The sequence below is a fragment of the Cervus elaphus genome, chromosome 13, assembly GCF_910594005.1.
Source record: "Cervus elaphus chromosome 13, mCerEla1.1, whole genome shotgun sequence".
Lineage (NCBI taxonomy): Eukaryota > Metazoa > Chordata > Mammalia > Artiodactyla > Cervidae > Cervus > Cervus elaphus.
In genome coordinates this window covers 36337337-36358651 of record NC_057827.1, presented here as the reverse complement: position 1 = coordinate 36358651, position 21315 = coordinate 36337337, and the positions used below count along the sequence as shown (strand labels likewise).

Sequence of the window (21315 nt, the reverse complement as noted above, 5' to 3'; positions counted from 1 at the left end):
TTCATGCACTGAGGTCCAGGAGAATGGCTCCAGTCCATCATTCACACCAGCTGAATAACTTCCCATGTCACTGAAAAACACAAACTAAATGACACTCAGCCCAGGGGCTCATCTGGGGCCAGTTTACCATAAAGGGAACTATGCTCTACCTGCAACAATGATACCATAACTGTAGCCTCTTGCACTCCACAAGGTTGACCACATACACCTGTATTTAATGTCTTTAAACCAGTTTACTTTTTAGAAAAGCCTAGTACTTTATTGTGCCCATCTTTGCATGAAATGTTCCCTTGGTATCTCTAATTTTCTTGAGATCCCTAGTCTTTCCCATTCTATTGTTTTCCTCTATTTCTTTGCATTGGTCACTGAGGAAGGCTTTCTTATCTCTCCTTGCTATTCTTTGGAATTCTGCATTCAAATAGATATATCTTTCCTTTTCTCCTTTGCCTTTAACTTCTTTTTTCAGGTATTTGTAAGGCCTCCTCAGACAACCATTTTGCCTTTTTGCATTTCTTTTCCTTGGGGATGGTCTTGATCATTGCCTCCTGTACTATGTCACAAACCTCCGTCCATGGTTCTTCAGGCACTCTGTCTATCAATAAAGGACAGAAATGGTGTGGACCTAACAGAAGCAGAAATATTAAGAAGAGGTGGCAAGAATACATAGAACAACTATACAAAAAAGATCTTCATGACCCAGATAACCACGATGGTGTGATCATTCATCTAGAGCCAGACATCCTGGAATTCAAAGTCAAGTGGGCCTTAGGAAGCATCACCACAAACAAAGCTAGTGGAGGAGATGGAGTTCCAGTTGAGCTATTTCAAATCCTAAAAGATGATGCTGTGAAATTGCTGCACTCAATATATTTAATAAATATAACAAATTTGCACTCAGCAAACTTGGAAAACTCAGCAGGACTGGAAAAGGTCAGTTTTCATTCCAATCCCAAAGAAAGGCAATGCCAAAGATTGTTCAAACTACTGGACAGTTGCACTCATCTCACATGCTAGCAGAGTAATGCTCAAAATTCTCCAAGTCAGACTTCAACGGTACATGAACTGTGAACTTCCAGATATTCAAGCTTGATTAAGAAAGGCAGAGGAACCAGAGATTTCTAACATCTGTTGAATCATTGAAAAAGCAAGAGAGTTCCATAAAAACATCTATTTCTGCTTTATTGACTATGCCAAAGCCTTTGACTGTGTGGATCACAACAAATTGGAAAATTCTTCAAGAGATGGGAATGAATACCAGACCACCTTACCTGCCTCCTGAGAAGTCTGCAGGTCAGGAAGCAACAGTTAGAACTGGATTTGGAACAACAGACTGGTTCCAAATCAGAAAAGGAGTATGTCAAGGCTGTATATTGTCACCCTGCTTATTTAACTTTTATGCAGAGTACATCACTCAAAATGCTGGGCTGGATGAAGCACAAACTGGAATCAAGATTGCTGGAAGAACTATCAATAACCTCAGAAACCCAGATGACACCACCCTTATGACAGAAAGTGAAGAGGAACTGAAGAGCCTCTTGATGAAAGTGAAAGAGGAGAGTGAAAAAGTTGGCTTAAAACTCAGTGTTCAGAAAACTAAGACCATGGCTTCTGGTCCCATCACTTCATGGCAAATAGATGGGGAAACAGTGGAAACAGTGAGAGACTTTATTTTTTGGGGCTGCAAAAATCACTGCAGATGGTGACTGCAGCCATGAAATTAAAAGACGCTTGCCCCTTGGAAGAAAAGCTACGACAAACCTAAATAGCATATTAAAAACCAGAGACATTACTTTCCCAACAAAGGTCCATCTAAAGCTATGGTTTTTCCAGTAGTCATATATGGATGTGAGATTTGGACTATAAAGAAAGCCAACCTGGAGAAGGAAATGGCAACCCACTCCAGTATTCTTGCCTGGAAAAGTCCATGGACAGAGGAGCCTGGCGGGCTGCAGTCCATGGGGTTACATGACTGAGCATGTGTACACGAGGGTGGAGGGAGATGGGTTGGTAGCAATAAAGTGGTAGAACTAAAAAAATAAATAAAGAAAGCCAAGCACTGAAAAATTGATACTTTTGAATTGTGGTGTTGGAGAAGACTCTTGAGAGTCCCTTGGACTGCAAGGAGTTCCAACCATTCAATCCTAAAGGAAATCAGTCCTAAATATTCATTGGCAGGACTGATGCTGAAGCTGAAGCTGAAACTCCCATACTTTGGCCACCTGATGTGCAGAACTGACTCTTTGGAAAAGACCCTGATGCTGGGAAAAATTGAAGACGGGAGGAGAAGGGGATGACCAAGAATGAGATGGTTGGATGGCATCACCAACTCAATGGACATGAGTTTGAGTAAGCTCTGGAAGTTGGTGATGGACAGGGAAGCCTGGCATGCTGCAGTCCATAGGGTCACAAAGAGTTGGACACAGCTGAGCAACTGAACTGAACTGAGTACGTTTATTTGAAAGAAGAACACCATATCATTACCTTAAATCACTTCCCACTTTAATAGAAAGTACCTGTGAACTCTACAGTGAAAATAGTATAATGTTATAATCTAGATACTGATGTATACAAAAAAGTGTAAGGCTGTGGACTTTGTAAAAATCAGATTAGCAAGTGTTGGAGAAGTCATAAGGAGTAACTCAGAATTCTTTTATATAATTAGAAAATTCACAGCAAACATCTACTTTCTCATGCTAAGACTGAATATTATTTAAGGTGTCATTTGGGGATTTCACTGGCAGTCCAGTAGTTAAGACTCTGGTTCCACCTCTAGTCAGGGAACTAAGATCCTGCATGCTGAGCCACATGGCCCCCCCCCCCCCCAAAAAAAGGTGGAATTTGTGTACCGTCTAAAATCTGGTAGGGTTTCCCAGGTGGTGCAGTGGTAAAGAATCCACCTGCCAATGTAGGAGAGACCAGAGACTCGGGTTCTATTCCTGTGTTGGGAAGATCCCCTGGAGAAGGAAATGGCAATCTACTCCAGCATTCTTGCCTGGGAAATCCCACGGACAGAGAAACATGGCAGGTTACTGTCTTTGGGGTCGCAGAAGAGTCGGACAGGACTGAGTGACTGAGCACACAAAATCTGGTAAGCACCTACAGGCAGAAGAATCTCTACCTTGAAAATAGGAGATTGAGGGCAGACAGGTGTCCACCCTTTCCCCAAAGAGGAGCCCTGAGTGTCACTCTCAGTCAATTAACAAATATGTATTTAATGCCTGCTGTTGGTCAGGTACTGTGCCAGGCCCAAGAGATACCAAAACGACCAAGACTGAGTTGATGCCTGCCTTTCAGGAACTTACAGCCCAACTGTGGTAGGAAAGACAAACAATAGATGCCATAGCTGAGTGCAGACCAGTACCAGGGAGCTCAGGTGACTGGGCAGAGAATGAGTTGGGTGGAGCTGCTGAAGCTACAGTGTTTGGGAAACTCCTCTTCCAGGAGGTAACATCTGAATCTAGACCTAAATAATGAAAAAAGGAGCCAGTCACAAGGATAGGAAGACCAACCATTTCCAGTGGAAGGCCACCATGGGTGCAAAGAGAGGCTTTGTGTGAAGGGTAGACAGAAAGCCTTTATACAGTTCATGAGGTTCTCACGGCAAGTATACAGGATGGTTTGCCATTCCCTCCTCCAGTGGATCATGTTTTGTCAGAATGCTCTGCTATGGCCCGTCCGTCTTGGGTGGCGCTACACTGCAGGGCTCATAGCTTCATTGAGTTACACAAGCCCCTTCGCCATGACAAGGCAGTGATCCATGAAGGGGTGAACTGTAAAGAAGAACACCAAAGAATTAATGTCTTTGAACTGTGGTGCTAGAGAAGACTTCTGAAAGTCCCTTGGACAGCAAGGAGATCAAATCAGTCATCAACTTTAAGGGAAATCAACCCTGAATACTGGTTGCAAGGACTGATGCTGCTGAAGCTGAAGCACCAGTATTTTGGTCATCTGATTTGAACAGCCTACTCATTAGGAAAGTCTCTGATGCTGGGAAGGATTGAGGGCTGGAGAAGAGGGCATCAGAGGATGAGATGGCTGGATGGCATCACCAATGCAATGGACCTGAACTTGGGCAAACTTTGGTAGATGGTGAGGGACAGGGAGGCCTGGCATGCTGCAGTCCACGGGGTCGCCAAGAGTCATATACGACTGGGTGACTGAACAACAACAGACAGAAAGCCAGCAGGAGGGGGAAGCAGAGGGAGACAGAGGGAGTCATAGAGGCAGGCGGGACACAGGCCTGTGGGCCGAAAGGAGTTCGGGTTTTACCTCCGAAACAAAGGTTTTTAAACAGCTGTAACATAACCAAATTTGAGCTGCAGAGAGAGTACGCTGGCTACTGGATAGAGAACTGAATTCAGCCAGGCAAGCATGGAGGTCAGGAGGTCAGTAAGCAGCACTTGCACTCAAGTTGTGGCCGTGGACATTATCGGAAGGGCTGGATTGGGGATATAGTTTAGAAAAGAAACCAAGAGGGCTTACTGTTCTTGAAAGGAAGACGTCTCTAAGAATTATACATGTGTAAAAGTCTAGCCCCCAGCGAAGACTTTCCCCTTGAAGTTATTGAAACTGAAAAGGGAACTGCTTTCCCCTATGTAATTCAATATTATTTAAGGCCTGGAGGGGGAAACTGAGACTGTGGAGTTGAAATAACTCACTCAGGCCATCACCTACGCCATCTTAAGGACCGGTGTTTCTCACTGCCCACTTGGAGACACCTGCAGGAGAGGACTTTTTCAACTGTTTTGTGGCAGGAAGGAGAAGTTGAACTGAGAGCATGACAAAGTCGTGTATCAGTGGGAGGGGTCCCATAAGCCAGGATGCAGAAACTCAGTCATAGGAGACTATAAAGTTCTGGGGCATGACAAACCTCTTCTCTATCCCAGCATAGTTCCTGGGGCTCAGCTCTGGGTTGCAGGAAGCATGTAAGAGTGATTAAGGTTTTAGGCTCTGGAGTTGGATGGCTTGTGTCTAAATTTTAACTCAGTTACTTGCTGGCTCTGGGGCCTGCATGTTTATTTCATCTCCCATATGCCTCAGTTTCCCATTTTGTAAAATGTGGCTAATAGCACCTACCTCATAAGATTATTATAGTTAAGTGAGTCATTCCAGGTAAAGTCTTTAGAACAGTACCTGGCACAGGCTAAGTCCTCAAAAATGTTGTTTTGTTTGTATTTAACTTCTTCTAATAAGATAACCCTTTCTCCAACTTCCCTGGTGGTTCAGTGGTTAAGACTCTGCTTCCAGGACTTCCCTGGTGGTCCAGTGGCTAAGACTCCATGTTCCCAATGCAGGGGGCCTGAGTTCGATCCCTGGTCAGGGTACTAGATCCCACAGGCTCCAGCTAAAGGTCCCAAGTGCCACATCTAAGACCCAGCACAGCCAAATAAGTAAATATATTTTTTTAAAAAAGATTTTGCTTCCACTGTGGAGGGGGTAAGGGCGTGGGTTTGACCCCTAGTAAGGGAAGTTCTCCATGCTGCATGATGCAGCCAGAAAACCAAACAAGAACAAAAAGATAAACTTCCCCTTACTGATTTACTTACATCATAAATAAATCAACCCCAGATTAGCCTAAGAGGATGTCTTCCCTGCAGACAACAGTGCTTACCCAGATTAAAGGGCTTGAAACAACTTGTCCAAGTTATGTACAGCCAGAAAGCAATGGGGCGAGGATTTTAATCCAGGCCCCACTGATTCCAAAGTCCTAATCTTTACTCTGCAAGGTCAAACCAGTCAATCCTAAAGGAAATAAATCCTGAATGTTTGTTAGAAGGACTGATGCTGAAGCTGAAGCTCCAGTACTTTGGCCACCTGATGGGACTCATTGGAAAAGACCCTGATGCTGAAAAAGATGGAAGGCAGAAGGAGGAGAGGACAACAGAGGATGAGATGGTTGGATGGCATCACTGACTCCATGGACATGAGTCTGAGCAAGCTCTAGGAGATGGTGAAGGACAAGGAAGCCTGGTGAGCTGCAGTCCATGGGGTCACAAAGAGTCAGACACAACTGAGCAACCAAACAGCCAGTGGTTAGGACTCTTGAGGTTTGTTTTTTCTATTTTGATTTATTTTTGTTGTTGTTTGTTTATTGACTGTGCTGGGTCTTCATCACTGTGAGTGGTGACAAGTTGTGGCAAGCAGGGGCTACTCTCATTGCGTTGGCTTCTCTTGTTGCAGAACTTGGGCTTTAGGGCGCGCAGGCTCAGTAGTTGCAGCCCACCGGCTTAGTTTCCCTGAGGCATGTGGAATCTTCCCAGTTTAGTCACTCAGTCATGTCCGACTATCACTCTCGTCCCCTTCTCCTCCTGCCTTCAGTCTTTCCCAGCATCAGGGTCTTTTCTAATGAGTTGGCTCTTTGCATTAGGTGGCCAAAGTATTGGAACTTCAGCATCTTCCGGAACTGGGGTAAGCAGACTTGGGCAAGCAGACTCCCAACCACTGGACCACCTGAGAAATCTGTTAGAACTCCAATCTTTCACTGCCCAGGATCCCACAAGCCTCGAGACATGACCAAAAAAAAAAAAAAAAAAAGCCAACTCTCAGGCCCACTCCAGACCTCTTAAATCAGAAACTCAGAAGAAATGGGCAGCATCTGTTTTCACAAGCCCTCCGGGTGATTCTGATGCCTGCTCAAGTTGAAAATAAGTCTAAGTGTATGGAACTTGGAGCCAGCAGGAAGCAAATCCAAGGTGCATATGTGTGTAAATAAGTGACTGGGGTTTTGATAGTGGCTCAGTGGTAAAGAATTCACCTATCAATACAGGAGACATGGTTCGATCCCTGATCTGGGAAGATCCCATGTGCCACAGAGCAACTGAGCCAGTGGCCCACAACTATTGAGCCTGTGCTATGGAACCTGGGAGCCGCAGTTACTGAAGCCTGCAGGCTCTAGAGCCTGTGCTCCCTGACAAGAGAAGCCACAGTGAGAAGTCTGCGCACTGAAACCAGAGAGTAGCCCCTGCTTGCCACAACTAAAGAAAAGCTTGAGCAGCAAGGAAGACCCAGCACTGCCAAAATAAATAAACATATTTTAAAAACTTAATAACTAGAACTGGAAAAAAAAAAGAACCAAAACTGAAACAAATGAAACTGTAAAACTTGTAGAAGAAACCACAAGGGAAAATCTTTATGACATTGAATTTGCCAGTGGTTTCTTGGTTATGACACTGAAAGCACAGGCAACAGAAGAAAAAAGTAGATAAATTGGACTACATCAAAAGTAAAAACTTCTCTGCATCAAAAGACACTATGGGGAATTCCCTGGCAGTCCAGTGATTAGGACTCTGTGCTTCCACTCCCAGGGGCCCAGGTTCAATCCTGGTTGGGGAACTAAGATTCCCTAAAGCTGCATGGCATGGCCAAAAAAAACCCAGAAAGCAAAAATAAACAAGGACCTTGTCAAGAGTGAATAGACAACCTACAGAGAAAATTTTGTAAATCAAATATCTGACAAAAGGCTAATATCCAGAATACAAAAAAGAACTACAGCTCAACCAAAAAGACCTAACTTAAAACAGGCAGGAGGGGACGTCTTTGTTGGTACAGTGGATGAGTCTGCCTGCCAATGCAGGGGACATGGATTTGATCCGGGCTCTGGAGAGATACCACGTACTTCAGACAACTAAGCCCATGCACCACAACTACTGAAGCCCATGCTCTAGAGCCTACGAGCTGCAGCTACTGAAGCCAGCATGCCCTAGAACCGGTGCTCTGAAACAAGAGAAACCACAGCCATGAGAAGCCCGCACACCACAACTAGAGAGTAGCCCTTTCTCGACACAACTAGAGAAAGCCCTCAAGCAGCAGGGAAAATCCAGCACAGCCATAAAAAAAATAAACATAAAGTAACCCAAGGGAAGAAGCCCAGATCTAAGATTTTCCATTGTCCTCTCCCTAAGGGGTCAGGACAACATTCTTCTGCTAGCTTCCATGGATGACAATATGCACAGGATGCTGCCCCCCGGAGAAGATCACCAGGCCAGAGTCTTTACTGGGGCTCCGTTACACAGAAATGGTTAACTGTCAGAATAGATGGCTAGTTGGAATTTGCTATATGACTCAGGGGGCTCAAACTGGTGCTCTCTGACAACCTAGGGGGCGGGAAGGGGTGGAAGGTGGGAGGGAGGTTCAAGAGGGAGGAGATATATGTATACCCATGGCTGATCCATGTCGAGGTATGGCAGAAATCAATACAACATTGTAAAGCAATTATCCTTCAATTAGAAATAAATTAAAAAATAAATGGCCAACTGTCCACCTCGGGGCAGTTTTCAGCCCCTTCGGGACTCCAACTATTGCTCCAAAACTCCCACCCTTCATTGTGGTGTGGCTCAGAGCCCCACCCTAACTCACACTGCTGTTATCTGTGCCAAGGGCACCAGGCAAAGACATTCCTATCAGACATGATGGTCCAAAAGTTTAGGGATTACCTCCCAGAAGAAAGGGTGATGACCTTTTGGGGCAAAGTTATATTCTTTTTTTTTCTTTTAATATTTGTTTGTTTATTTTAACTGTGATGGATCTTTACTCGTTGTGACATGTGGGTTTTTTTTTTTTTTTTTTTTTTTAGTTGCAGCATGAGAACTCTTAGTTGTGGTTCGTGGGATTTAGTTTCCTGACCAGGGATTGAACCCAGGGCCCTGGCATTGGGAACACAGAGTGTTAGCCACTGAACCACCATGGAAGTCCCCTAAGTTAAGTTCTTTACTACACTGTAATGCCAGTGGGAAGTGGCTATGGCAAATGGTGTGATAATGGTTCAGAATGACCAGACCCTGGGAGACCCAGAGAGAGGCCTGTTAGATACTCCTCTGGCTTGCTCAGCTCCCAAACCCTCAGCTGCTAGTGAGTCCAGAGATGTAAACAGCCAGCTTACTGTAGCCTCTGTCTTCTTCAGATAGGGACTGTGACTTCTCTGTACTAATTTTTCACGAGCTTTGAGAGCACCATGCCTATCACCAGGGCAGGAGCTAAGGAGAGACAATGAAGGGTGCAAAATTTAAGCAGGTGCTCATTTTTGGGGTCTAGAAAGTGCCCTGGGTGCCTTCTCCCCTTTTTTTAAAAAAAATATTTATATGGCTGCACCAGATCTTAGTTGCAGCATGCAGGATACAGTTCCCTGTTGTTTAGTTGCTAAGTTGTGTCCAACTCTTTTCGACCCTATGGACCATAGCCCGCCAGGCTCTTCTGTCCATGGGATTTTCCAGGCAAGAATACTGGAGTGGGTTGCCATTTCTCAAGGGGACTTTCCCAACCTAGGGATCGAACCTGTGTCTTCTGCTTGGCAAGTGGTTTCTTTACCACTGAGCCACATGGGAAGCCCACATTTAAGGCTGAGTTGTGAGGCATGCAGAATCTTAGTTCCCCGAACAGGGATCAAACCTGTGTTCCCTGCATTGGGAGCTCACTAGACCACTAGGGAAGTCCCTCCTTTGCCTCACCTTGACCCAGCCCAGCTGGTCACTACAAACAGGCTAAATTTGAAGCAGTTATTAAGCATCTACTGTATGCAAGGCCTCATCCTAGGTCTCATGGTGGTGACACAGCTAATTTTCCATCATGCCTGAGCCACACTCTTGGGCAGTCACACTAGCCACAGGCAACTTGAGACTAATATTAAAATACCATGCAAGTTAACTGCTGCTGCTGGGGAATGAGACAAATGCATCTCAGCCAAGTTGCCAGTTTTCACAGCCAAGGCATCCTAGACCAGCTGACAACCAGCCAGCCTATCCCCAGACTTAAGAGACAGCATAGTCAAAGTCAGCAGAGTCATTAATCCGATACACATTCAATCACAAAATCTAAGTGAGCCCAGCAAAGATCTGAAGTGCCAGGTGACCTGCAAATTCATGAGCTAAATAAATGCCTACTGTTTTTAACTCTTGAGTTTCGGGTTGGGTTTGTTATACACCGTTATTGAGGCAATAGATAACTGATACAGAAATTGGCCAGACCAAACCAACACAATAATGTGAAGCAATTATCCTTTGGTTAAAAATAAATAAATTAAAAAAAAATTCCTCAGACCAGATGTGCATGTGACTAAGCAGGCACAGAACTGGGCAGTGCCAAAAGCTCTGACCTAAGTACTTACAGACTGAGGCCTGGGCTCTTCTTTCCTTTTGTTGCTACTCCTCTGGCTTCTACAGCCCCCAAACCCTCAGCTGCTCTTGACTACTGTGGTCAGAGACATTTTTACCTTGACATAGCTCATGTGCGAAATCACGTGCAAAGGCCTCAGGTGGAATGGCAGCCTGGGACCTGCTTTTATCCACAACGTTCCCAGGTCAGCTTGGTTCTATAATTTTTTTTTTTTTTGGCTACGCCACAGTTTATGTGGGATCTTAATTTCCCAACCAGGGATCGAACTCACAGCCCCTGGTTTGGAAGCTCATAAGCCTTAACCACCGGGCTGCCAGGGAAGTCCCAATCCTATCGTTTTGACTCTTCAGATCCAGCCAGAGTCTCTTGGACATCCCTTGAGAGTAAGGCCTGCCCAAGAGTCCATCTGGGCACACAAGCTCATTAGAGGGCTTTGTGATATCATCACATTATCTTCATTTCACAGATGAGCAAACAAGGCTCTGAGGTGGGAGGACGCTTATTTGTGATTAAATGGGAAATAGATGGGGAAACAGTGGAAACAGTGCCAGATTTTATTTTTTGGGGGTCCAAAATCACTGCAGATGTTGATTGCAGCCATGAAATTAAAAGATGCTTACTCCTTGGTAGGAAAGTTATGACCAACCTGGATAGCATATTTAAAAGCAGAGACATTACTTTGCCAACAAAGGTCCGTCTAGTCAAGGCTATGGTTTTTCCAGTGGTCATGTATGGATGTGAGAGTTGAACTGTAAAGAAAGCTGAGCGCCGAAGAATTGATGCTTTTGAACTGTGGCATTGGAGAAGACTCTTGAGAGTCCCTTGGACTGCAAGGAGATCCAACCAGTCTAACCTAAAGGAGATCATTCCTGGGTGTTCATTGGAAGGACTGATGTTGAAGCTGAAACTCCAATATTTTGGCCACCTGATGCGAAGAGCTGACTCACTTGAAAAGACCGTGATGCTTGGAAAGATTGAGGGCAGGAGGAGAAGGGGACGACAGAGGATGAGATGGTTGGATGGCATCACTGACTCGATGGACATAAGTTTGAGTGAGCTCCGGGAGTTGGCGATGGACAGGGAGGCCTGGCGTGCTGCGGTTCATGGGGTCACAAAGAGTCGGATACGACTGAGTGACTGAACTGAACTGAATTACCACAGAATCTTCTCTACTTCTCTATGGTTGAGATCAGAGACAGAATGCCCATTATATTTTCTATAAGTTTCAGTTTCCTCCTTAGAATGCTTGATTCGAAATTCTTGGTCAGTTTCCAGAGGTTTGGATTGTGGCGCTGTTGCCATAGGGTGCAGTAGCAGTCAGTTGGAGAGACTCAGGAAAATAGAGCCATATGATGATAAAATGACCTGATGTACCAGTGAGATGTTATTCTTTCCAAAAAGAAAGAACTACATTGGAAATTTCTCCGAGTCATTGTATTAAGAAAGACATGTTTCAAAGCCCCACCAAATATAGGCAAGTAAGTGGGAAGAGAGGTAAGGACTAATCAAAGGCAGCAGAGAGAACATGAAAAATTAAACTTTTTACAAGTTTAACCTGGAGCCATTCTGTCAAACTAGAAGTCACAGATAAGAAAATTTATATTGTAGCTGTTGTTGAGTCTGTTTGGGGATGTTGCTCCTTTGGGTGCATCCGTTTGTTGCCTGGCAAGTCATAAACTTGTTGCTTAGTCACTAAGTTGTCTGACTCTTGCCACTTCACAGACTGTAGCCCTCCAGGCTCCTCTGTCCATGGAATTCTCCAAGAAAGAATACTGGAGTGGGTTGCCATTTCCTTCTCCAGGGGCACAATTTTTAATCCATTAGGCTTTTTTTTGTGTAATATGTTTATCTCCCTGTACTTCTGTGACCTGGGGAAAAAGGATGGGAGCTCAGCTCACATGCCAGTAACTTCTGTCAGGGCTTTATAGGAATTAAGCCATTTATTCCTCTCTATAGTTTTAAATGTCAGTACTATTATTACCCATCTCCCTTTTCATTTTTATAAACTGTGGTATGTATATGGTGGTGGTTTAGTCACTAAGTTGTGTCTGACTCTTTATGATCCTATGGACTGTAGCCCACCAGGCTCCTCTGTCCATGGGATTTCCCAGGCAAGAATACTGGAGTGGGTTGCCATTTCCTTCTCCAGGTGTGTGTGTGTGTATAACAAAATTTGTCATTTTAGCCATTTTTTTTTCATTTTAGCCATTTTTAAGTGTACAATTCAGTGGTATTATATTTGCAATGTTGTACAACCATTACCACTATCTATTTCCCATTTTTTTTTCATTGCCTCAATCAGAAACTCTGGACCCATTAAATAATAATTTCCCATTCTTTCCCCCCACTCTATATTACCATATTTGTGACAAGGAAAATGGAGGCACATAGAGGCCAAGTAAAATAATCATTACACAGCTAGTTGGGCACAGACCTGGTGGCCTTCTGAATCACTTGTCTTGCAGGGGTTTTTTTGTTTGTTTGTTTTTTAAGCCCAAAGTTTCTGGTTACAGGTTCTGGTAAGTTATTTCTTTCCACTCTTTCCCTCCGAAGAGAGAAGAAATAGCTTTTCTAAAGAATCTTGAATTTTACTCCTAACTTTCTAAACCAAGTTTCCTTCATGAGAACTTTGAAGTTGTATCTGCTTGAGTGCTAAGGGCAGGATTCAACTACACCAAAGGGACCAGTCTGCCTTGCCCTGTGGGGTCTAGTGAGAGTTGGAGGGCTGCAGGCAGTTTCCACTTTCTAGAACCACCAAACTCTCCCCCATAAGATCCTTAATTCTAAGATCCCTGAGGACACTCCTCAAATGGGCAAGAGATTCTGCTCAGCCACCACATTGGAGGAGTGGGATTCTTTCTTCTTCTTCTCTTAAATGAATGGCACTGAGAAGAATACAGTCTTTGGAGCTGCATGAGCCTAGACCTGAACCCCAGCTTTGGACAAGTTCTCCCAAATTTGTTTGCCAAACTGAAAATGTGTAAATACCACCACCTACCTGTAAGGGTTGTTAGGAAAAGAAATGGCAGCTTAACACAGACAGGACCTCAATGAATGTTAGTCAAACCTTGGCAACTCAATGCGTGCTCCTTGTTCAATTCAAACGTTTACACCCTGTTGGGGACCAACCATGTTGTCTAGAGCTGCTGCTTCTCTGCTGGCTTGGAAACTCAGGTTCAGGAACTCTCTCTAAACCCTGATGTTTCCCAAGGGCTGGCTGTGACAATGTTTGCACTTTTTTTGTTGTTTGGACATGCCCTGTGCCATGGGACATCCTTGTTCCCGACCAGGGATCAAACCAGCGCCCCCTGCATTGGAAGCACAGAGTCTTAACCACTGGCTTGCCAGGGAAGTCCCGCATGACTCTTTAGAAGCATTCCAGCTCCACCACTTAATTGGCTATATACAATCTGGGGTAGTTTGACCCATCTCTGCCTCAGTTCCCTTATTTGAAAAGTAGATAACTGGGCTCCCCACATCATTGAATTGTTGGATTAAATGGATTAAGATACATAATGCACTAATTGTCTGACATACAGTAGAAGCATCTGCTATTATTGTCATCTCCAGTGTCACCTTCTCTTGTTTCTTCACCAAATGTTGCCTTACACCTGGGGAAATGGAGATGGTACAGGTAAAAGCAACCCAGTGGTCTTGGCATTCTATTATTTTCCTTGTAGTGGTACTGAGTAAAAGAAGTAGTCTTCCTTCCAGTGAGCCGGCAGCATTAGAACAGATCCTCTCCCTTCATGTTCTTCAATTGTCATCAGGCTAGGCTCCCTGACTCCCAATTCATCCTTTGTGTCCCTCAATAAAACCCACTCTAATTGGGCAATTAACCTTTCTCTAAATTAAAGGCTGGGCAGGTAGTGATGGCAGGCTGTGATGGATAGTAGCTGTGGAGCCGCTGCTCTGGGCAGGCAGCCCTGGGGCCTCCTGAGAGCTCCATTCCTAAGAATTTTCCAAGATCCTCCTGGGCTATGTCTAACCACTAGATGGACAAGCTACAGGGTGATTATTTCCTTAGGCAAGCAAACACTTCAGCCCTTTAATATGGTATTTCCTGAGGCTGGAATAGTAACAGGAAGTCCTGTGGGGAAGAGTTCTGCCAAAACACTCATTCTGAGGAAGGGATCAGTAAACTGACAAATCTGCCCAGCCCTGTACAACATCCTGCAGCCTCCACACGTGGAACCCAGGGCAGGTCTCACCCACAGGCAGCTCACTGCCATCACTATTCTTCTGTGGGTTCCTGAATTCAGGGAGACCTATAGATGCGACCCTATGTGACAAACCCAGACAAAAATCTGCACTTAAAAAGCAGGTAGGTCATTTATTGGCATTAGGAGAGCATTCCTTTAAACGAGAAAGAACTCTGACCACTAAAATCTCATCCATTTTATGAGAACTTGAGACCAACCTCTACGACATCTATATACAGTTTAATCACGAACAAGAGCAAGGATCCGAGTTAAATTAAACCACACTTCCTGTTACAAGGAAATGAAAGGAAAGCTGGGGGCGAGGGTAGGCCCTCCCCCATCCCAAGTCCCTGCATTCACACCGCAATGTTTCAGGTACAAGAACATAACAATTCCCCAGTGCAGCACAAAACCGCTTCCCATTGTTTCTTACGGCAGTCACTGAATTACCAATTGTCCGAGGGCTAAGAAAATTTCGTGGAAAAGGGCGTACCCTTTGGCTCCGCGCGTGGCCTGTAGCTGAGGAGGCAAGTTCTTAAGAACCGACGACTGGCTGATACACTCTTGCGGAGACGCGCCTTCAGAGAATCTCAAGCTCGTGTCTCAGCTTCCCCATCTATAAAATGCAGTCTTGGTGAGGGGAGATCCGCTAGGCGTCCAAATCGAAGTCGTCACGCTCCTCATTGTACTCCAGCACGTGCCGCTTGATCTTGGACGAGTCAACCCAGGTGACAAAGTCCTCCATGCTTCGCGTGACAAGGAAGGCGGGGTCTGTGACCACGTCGGGGCCCACGCGCACGTGGCCCTGCTCCACGAATGCCACGGCGGCCTGGAGGTGCTGAGCCATGCGCAGCTTAAGCAGCACGGTGGGCAGGCGGCGGCGGCAAAAGGACGAGGCCGTGACGAAATCGCAGAGCTCCAGCGATCCCCGCGTGGGCACTAGGCCGAGCGCATACAGCTTATCCAGCAGCGCGGCCGAGGAGCGCACGCGAAACGGGTCACGCTCCGGCAGATCGCGCAGGCGCCGGGCCAGCTCGCGCACAGCACGGCTCAGCTGGTTGTAGCGCGTATAGTCCTCGCGCCGCTGCAGCCGATAACGCCGCAACACGCGTAGCTCATGCAGGTTGTGATCTGTGACCTCCCAGTTCAGGAAGTCCACCTGCTTCAGCAGCTTCTGCTCGTGAAACTTAAGCTTCCGCACCATGATGGCGGCTCAAACGCTGCCGGTCCGGAGGCTCGGCGCGCATTCCGGCTGTCGCGCGACTTCCGCCTCAGTACGGCTAGACCCGGCCGCCTTGGGGACCCTGCGCCAATGAAGGGAAGACTCAGGGCCAGGCCTCCCATTTCCATTGGTCAGGATGAGGCCACGCCCCGTGTTCGTATCTCGCGTTTCTTCTCCGCGTTCTCTGAGGGAGGCGGAGGGAAGAAACGCCCGGAGAGGCCGGGGGTGGGAGAGGCGGCCTCCGAGGCGAGTCTGTGAGGTTTTAAGTTGCTGAGAATTAATTACCTAGTGCCGTAATTATTTCCTCTTGTTTAGGTTTCTGTCATTCAGGGCCTCTCTGGAGAGCCTCTTCCAGAAGAGCCAAAGAGGATAGCTCCGGGAAAGAGGGGTGACCGCCGCGCTAATATGGATTTACTGTGCTAACTGTGGAGGGGGGCGGTGGGGGGGGGGGGTAGGGTGCTGCCCTCCCACCGAGTGGGGGCTTCTCGGAGCCGACAGGGGCTGATCGAGTATCCCCACAGCCTACTAACCGCAAGTCCATTACGAGGCGGGCGAAGCTTTTTCACCCTACCAATTGGGGCTTGAATTCAGTACTGATTCCCAGGCTACTTCCTGCACGCCCAGAATCAGGATCTACACTGGAGTCACTTGGAAATCTGTATTGTTAACAAGAATGCCAGGTGATTCATAAAATCCACTAAATTTGAAAAACTTGGATAGTACAAATCCTTACTCTTTAATCCGGGCTGAAAAGAATTAGCCTGGCAGGTTGGATTTCTGGAGTATTTAGTGAACAGACAACACTTTTCCTGCAAATTATATCTGTTTTAGTTTAGTGTAGCTCTACAGGACTAACTTCTTTATTTACCCAAGACTATGACGCCACCTAGCTTCTTTGCCTATAATTTTTTGTACGCTTTTCATTGTTTTTTTAAAGATACAATATTTGATATGGGCGATACTATACGTAACATGTGAGATACAAAGAATACTTGTGGACCCAACAGCCAGTTTAAGAAAGCATCACCAGGACCTATTCAACCACTGTCCCAGTCAGAGGTAAAGATATCTGTTGTCCTGAATTTAGTGTTTATCTTTGCCTTTTATTTAAAAAGAAAAAGAGTTCTATCATTTTATGCATCCCTAAGTATATTGAGAATTTTCTTACTTGAAGCATAGCCCATGGATCAGCAGAGCTGTTGAAAATGCAGAGTTTCAGACCCCATTCTGAACTTACAGAATCAAAATCTGCATTTAACCAGATCCCCAGGTAATTTGCATGCATGATATTTGAGAAGTGTTGCTTAGATGATATCACATATGGAATTTTTTATATATAGCTGCAGTTGCTTTTTAAAAAACTGCTGCATTATATTCCATTGTTTTGTTGTTATTCACTTGCTCAGTTGTGTTCGACTCTTTGCGACCCCACAGACTGCAGCACTCCAGGCTTCCCTGTCCTTCACTATCTCCTTGAGTTTGCTTAAACTCATGTCCATTGAGTTGATGATGCCATCCAGTCATCTCATCCTCTGTTGTTCCCTTCTCCTCCAGCCTTCAATCTTTCTTAGTATCAGCATCTTTCCTGATGAGTCGGCTCTTTGAGTCAGGTGGCCAAAGTATTGGAGCTTCAACTTCAGCATCAGTCCTTCCAATTAATATTCAGGGTTGATTTCCTTTAGGATGGACTGGTTGGATCTCCTTGCAGTCCAAGGGACTCTCAAGAGTCTTCTCCAACATCACAGTTGGAAAGCATCAATTCTTCAGAGCTCAGCCTTCTTTATGGTCCAACTCTCACATCCATATATGACTACTAGAAAAACCATTGTTTGGTTCTATCCAATTTATTAATCCATCTCCTGTTGGATTTTTTTTTTTTTTGAGTGACTATTTTTTAGCAGTGCTATGTTCCTGTAGGTTTCCTGTTGTACCTATGCAGTAGCTTCTAGTATACATCTTGAAGTTGAATTACTGAGTTGTAAAGGATACATGAACATGTAAAGTGCATGCTCAGCTTTACTGCTGCTGCTGCTAAGTCGCTTCAGTCGTGTCCGACTCTGTGCAACCCCATAGACGGCAGCCCACCAGGCTCCGCCGTCCCTGGGATTCTCCAGGCAAGAACACTGGAGTGGGCTGCCATTTCCTTCTCCAATGTATGAAAGTGAAAAGTGAGAGTGAAGTCGCTCAGTCCTATCCGACTCTTTGCGACCCCATGGACTGCAGCCTACCAGGCTCCTCCGTCCATGGGATTTTCCAGGCAAGAGTGCTGGAGAGGGGTGCCGTTGCCTTCTCCGGCTCAGCTTTACTAGCTATTGTCAAATTGTTTTCCAAAGTGGCTGTACCAATCTATATTCCTTTGTCACTACATGAGAGTTTCCTTTGCTCCTCATTCTTGACAGTGCTTGGTTGGTAGACTTTTTAAATATTTGTGAATCTGATGAGTGTGTGATGGTATTTCACTGTGATTTTAATTTGCATTTCCTGATGAATAAAGGTTTCATATATGTTTCTTCCTCTGTGGAATGCCTCTTTGTGTATTTTTCTGTTGGTTTGTGGGGTAGGTAGAATAGTGACCCCCCCACCCCCCAAGATGTCCACCCAGAGCCTGTGATGTTACCTTATATGAGAAAAGAGATCTTGCGGATGTGATTAAATTAAGGATCTTGAGACAGTGACATTGTCCTGGATTAACTGAGTCTCATTAATCACAAATGTCCTTAGAAGTGAAGAGGGAGGCAGAAGAGTCAGGGATATATGATGATGCATGCAGAAGTCTCAGGTGTGATTTCTGACTTTGAGGATGATTGGGAGCCAGGAGCAGAGGAGTGTGGGCAACCTTTAGAAGTGGGAAAAAGCAAAGAAATGGTTTTTTTTACCTAGAGCCTTCAGGAGGAACATGGCCCTTGCTGACACCTTGATTTGAGCCCAGTGAGATCCAGTTTGGTTTTCTGGTCTCGAACACAGTGAAAGAATAAATCTGTGTTGTTGTGAGCCACTAAGTTTGTGGTAATTTGTTGCAGCTGCAATAGGAAACATACAGATTGTTTGCTTTTTTTCTACTTTGTTTGACGGTGTGATTTGTATATTCTGGATAGTAATCCCTAACCAGTTATCTATGGTGTGCAAATATCTTTTCCCAGTTTGCACTTCATCCCCACCCTTCATATTCCCCCAGCCCCACTCCCTTCCATCTTCAGCCTTTGTTTGGTGTGTGTGGGAGGACTCGGTTAACTCCCTTCTCCCCAGACAATAAACATAATAAATAAGTAAATTATATTTGTTAGCAGCTGATAAGTGTCATGAAACAAAATTGAGCCAGACAGAGCTTGGGGTGAGGATGGGCTGTAATTTTAAACAGGGCATGTCAAGGTAGGTCTTACTGAGAAGGTAATATTTCGTGGTGGGTTAGCCATGTGGATATCTAGAGGAAGAGCATTTCAAGAAGAGGAAATGAGTGAGTGCAAATGCCTTAAGATAGAAATGTGCCTGGCATCTCAGAAGAGGAATAACAAAGCCATCTTGGCTAGAGCAGAGTGGGCCAGTAGGTGAGGAAAGGGGGCTCAGATAACAGAGGCTCCACAGGCTCTCTTAAGGTCTTTGGTTTTTAGGTTGAGTGAGATGAGGACACTGGAGGGTTTTGAACTGAGAACTGACATCTAACTTATGTTTTAAAAGAACCACTCTGACTGCTGTGTTGAGAACAGACTGTCAGGAGGCAGACGTGGAAACATAGAGGCCATTAGGAAATTACGGTGATGTAGGTGAGAAGGGTGGTAGCTGGGACCAGGAAAGCAGTTGTGAGATGCCAGTGAGAGAGGAGTTCCAGAATAAGGAGAAAGGGCAAAGGTCAAAAGGTCAACGCTCCAGTTTTGGACCTAAGCAAGTGGCAGAAAGTACTTACTGCCTGAGATGGGGGAGATTGCCAAACAACAGATTTGGGCGGCAAGATTAGAAATTCAGCTTTGGACATGTTGGGTTGGAGATGTCTACTAGACATGCAAAGGGAGATGGCAAGGAGAACGACATGTAAGTCTGGTGTTTTATTTTTTATTTTTGTTTTTTGCCAAACCTCGAGGCATGTAGGATCTTAGTTCCCCAACCAGGGATAGAACTTATGCCCCCTGTAGTGGAAGCATCAAGTCCTAACCACTGGACCACCAGGGGGTTCCCTCAGTTTGGTATCAGCCCAGAAAAAGTCCTGAGCTGAAGATTTAAAATTTGGGATATTATTGGCAGAAAGATGGTGTTTGAAGCCATGAGTCTGGGTGAAATTGTCAAATAAGTGAAAATAGAAAAAGACAAGAGGACCACGCTACTAGTAGGCACTCTGGTGTCAAGAATTATTGACTTTTTGTCCCTTTCCAGCATTCAAGAAGTCGAAGTGAGGTGTGAAATTCTGGATATCCTTGGGTCTTCCGGTTGGAGCCATGATCAACTGTGCTGACCACACAGGAGCCAAAAATCTGTATATCATCTCTGTGAAGGCAATCAATGAATGACTGAACAGACTTCCTGCTGCTGGTGTGGGTGACATGGTGATGGCCACAATCAAGAAAGGCAAATCAGAGCTGAGAAAGAACGTACATCCAGTGATGGTAATTTGACAATGAAACTTATACTGGAGAAAAGATGGTGTGTTTCTTTATTTTGAAGATAATGCAGGGGTCAGAGTAAACAATCCCTGGAGGAGGAAATGGCATTCCACTCCAGTATCCTGTCCGTGTACGGACAGAGGAGCTTGGCGGGCTACAGTTCATGTGGTCACAAATAGTCTGACACGACTGAGCAACTGAGCACATAGTAAACAGTAAAGGCAAGATGAAGGGTTCTGCTGTTACAGGATCAGTTGCAAAGGAGTGTGCAGACCTGTGGCCCAGGATTGCATCCAGTGCTGGCAGCATTGCATTCTTCTTCGATGTATTTGTAAAAAAGATGTAAAATAAAAATTATTTTCTCCCCCTCCCAAAAATAAACAACAGAATTATTGGAGAGAAGTGGATGAACCAGTGTGGTAGAAGGGAAACCAGGAGAGTATGGCTGGCCAGTGCAAACGAAGAAAGTGTATCCAGGGGGAAGGAGTGATCAACCTGGTCAAATGCTACAGAGAGCCTAAGTACAAGAGAAGGGCTGAGAATAACCATTAGGTCATTGATGACTGACAAGAAGAGTTTCAGTGGAGTGTGAGATTGAAAGAATGGCTAGAGGGGTTTAAGAAGAGAAAGGGAGGAAAAATGTTGCAAACAGCTGTTAGAGATGGCTGTTTTGAGGACTTTGCTGCAAAGGTGAGCAGATAAGGGACTTGCTAGATGGTCCAGTAGTTAAGAATCTGCCTTGCAATGCAGGGGGCATGAATTTGATCCCTGGTCAGGGAACTAAGATCTTACGTGCCCGGGGCAACTAAGGCCGTAAGCAGCAACTTCAGAGCCCTTGCGCTCTGGAGCCCATAACATGCCTTAACAAAGATCCTGCATGCCACAAGTAAGACCTGATGCAGCCAAAAAAAAAAAAAAAAACACCAGAGGTGGGGTGCGGCGGGGCGGGGGAGTGAAGTCAAGAATCTATTTTTTAAAGATGTGGATTGACTCTTCCCTCAATATCGACATCTTGTTGGTTGTCATTCCAGTCTGTTCTACCCCCATAAAATCCCAAATCTACTTCTCCCCAGACCATTACCTCAGGCCTTCATCATCTCTTGAATGCATTTCTGTAGTAAAAGTCCAGTGTGTCTACCATGCTAGCCACCAGCAGAATCAGCCTGGAAACCACTGGCCATTGTTCTCCCTT

At 45.3% G+C, this 21315-nt stretch overlaps 1 protein-coding gene and 1 long non-coding RNA gene across 4 annotated transcripts; one reads left to right on the top strand and one right to left on the bottom strand.

Annotated features, from left to right (window-relative positions):
- Window positions 1-14420: 14420 nt before the first annotated feature.
- IMP3 (IMP U3 small nucleolar ribonucleoprotein 3) lies at window positions 14421-15591 on the bottom strand. The gene has a single exon (XM_043922390.1). It carries the CDS (start codon window positions 15511-15513, stop codon window positions 14959-14961), a length of 555 nt encoding a protein of 184 aa, XP_043778325.1. The 5' UTR covers window positions 15514-15591; the 3' UTR covers window positions 14421-14958.
- Window positions 15592-15628: 37 nt separating this feature from the next.
- On the top strand, window positions 15629-20498 carry LOC122706863. 3 transcript variants are annotated; one of them, XR_006344480.1, is made up of 4 exons: window positions 15629-15684; window positions 15847-16211; window positions 16469-16590; window positions 19897-20498. It is a non-coding gene; the product is annotated as an uncharacterized LOC122706863 (long non-coding RNA). The 3 variants fall into 3 exon arrangements; XR_006344482.1 differs by lacking the exons at window positions 15629-15684; window positions 15847-16211 and adding an exon at window positions 15735-15785; XR_006344481.1 differs by lacking the exon at window positions 15629-15684 and having other exon boundaries at window positions 15786-16211.
- The last annotated feature ends 817 nt before the right edge of the window (window positions 20499-21315 follow it).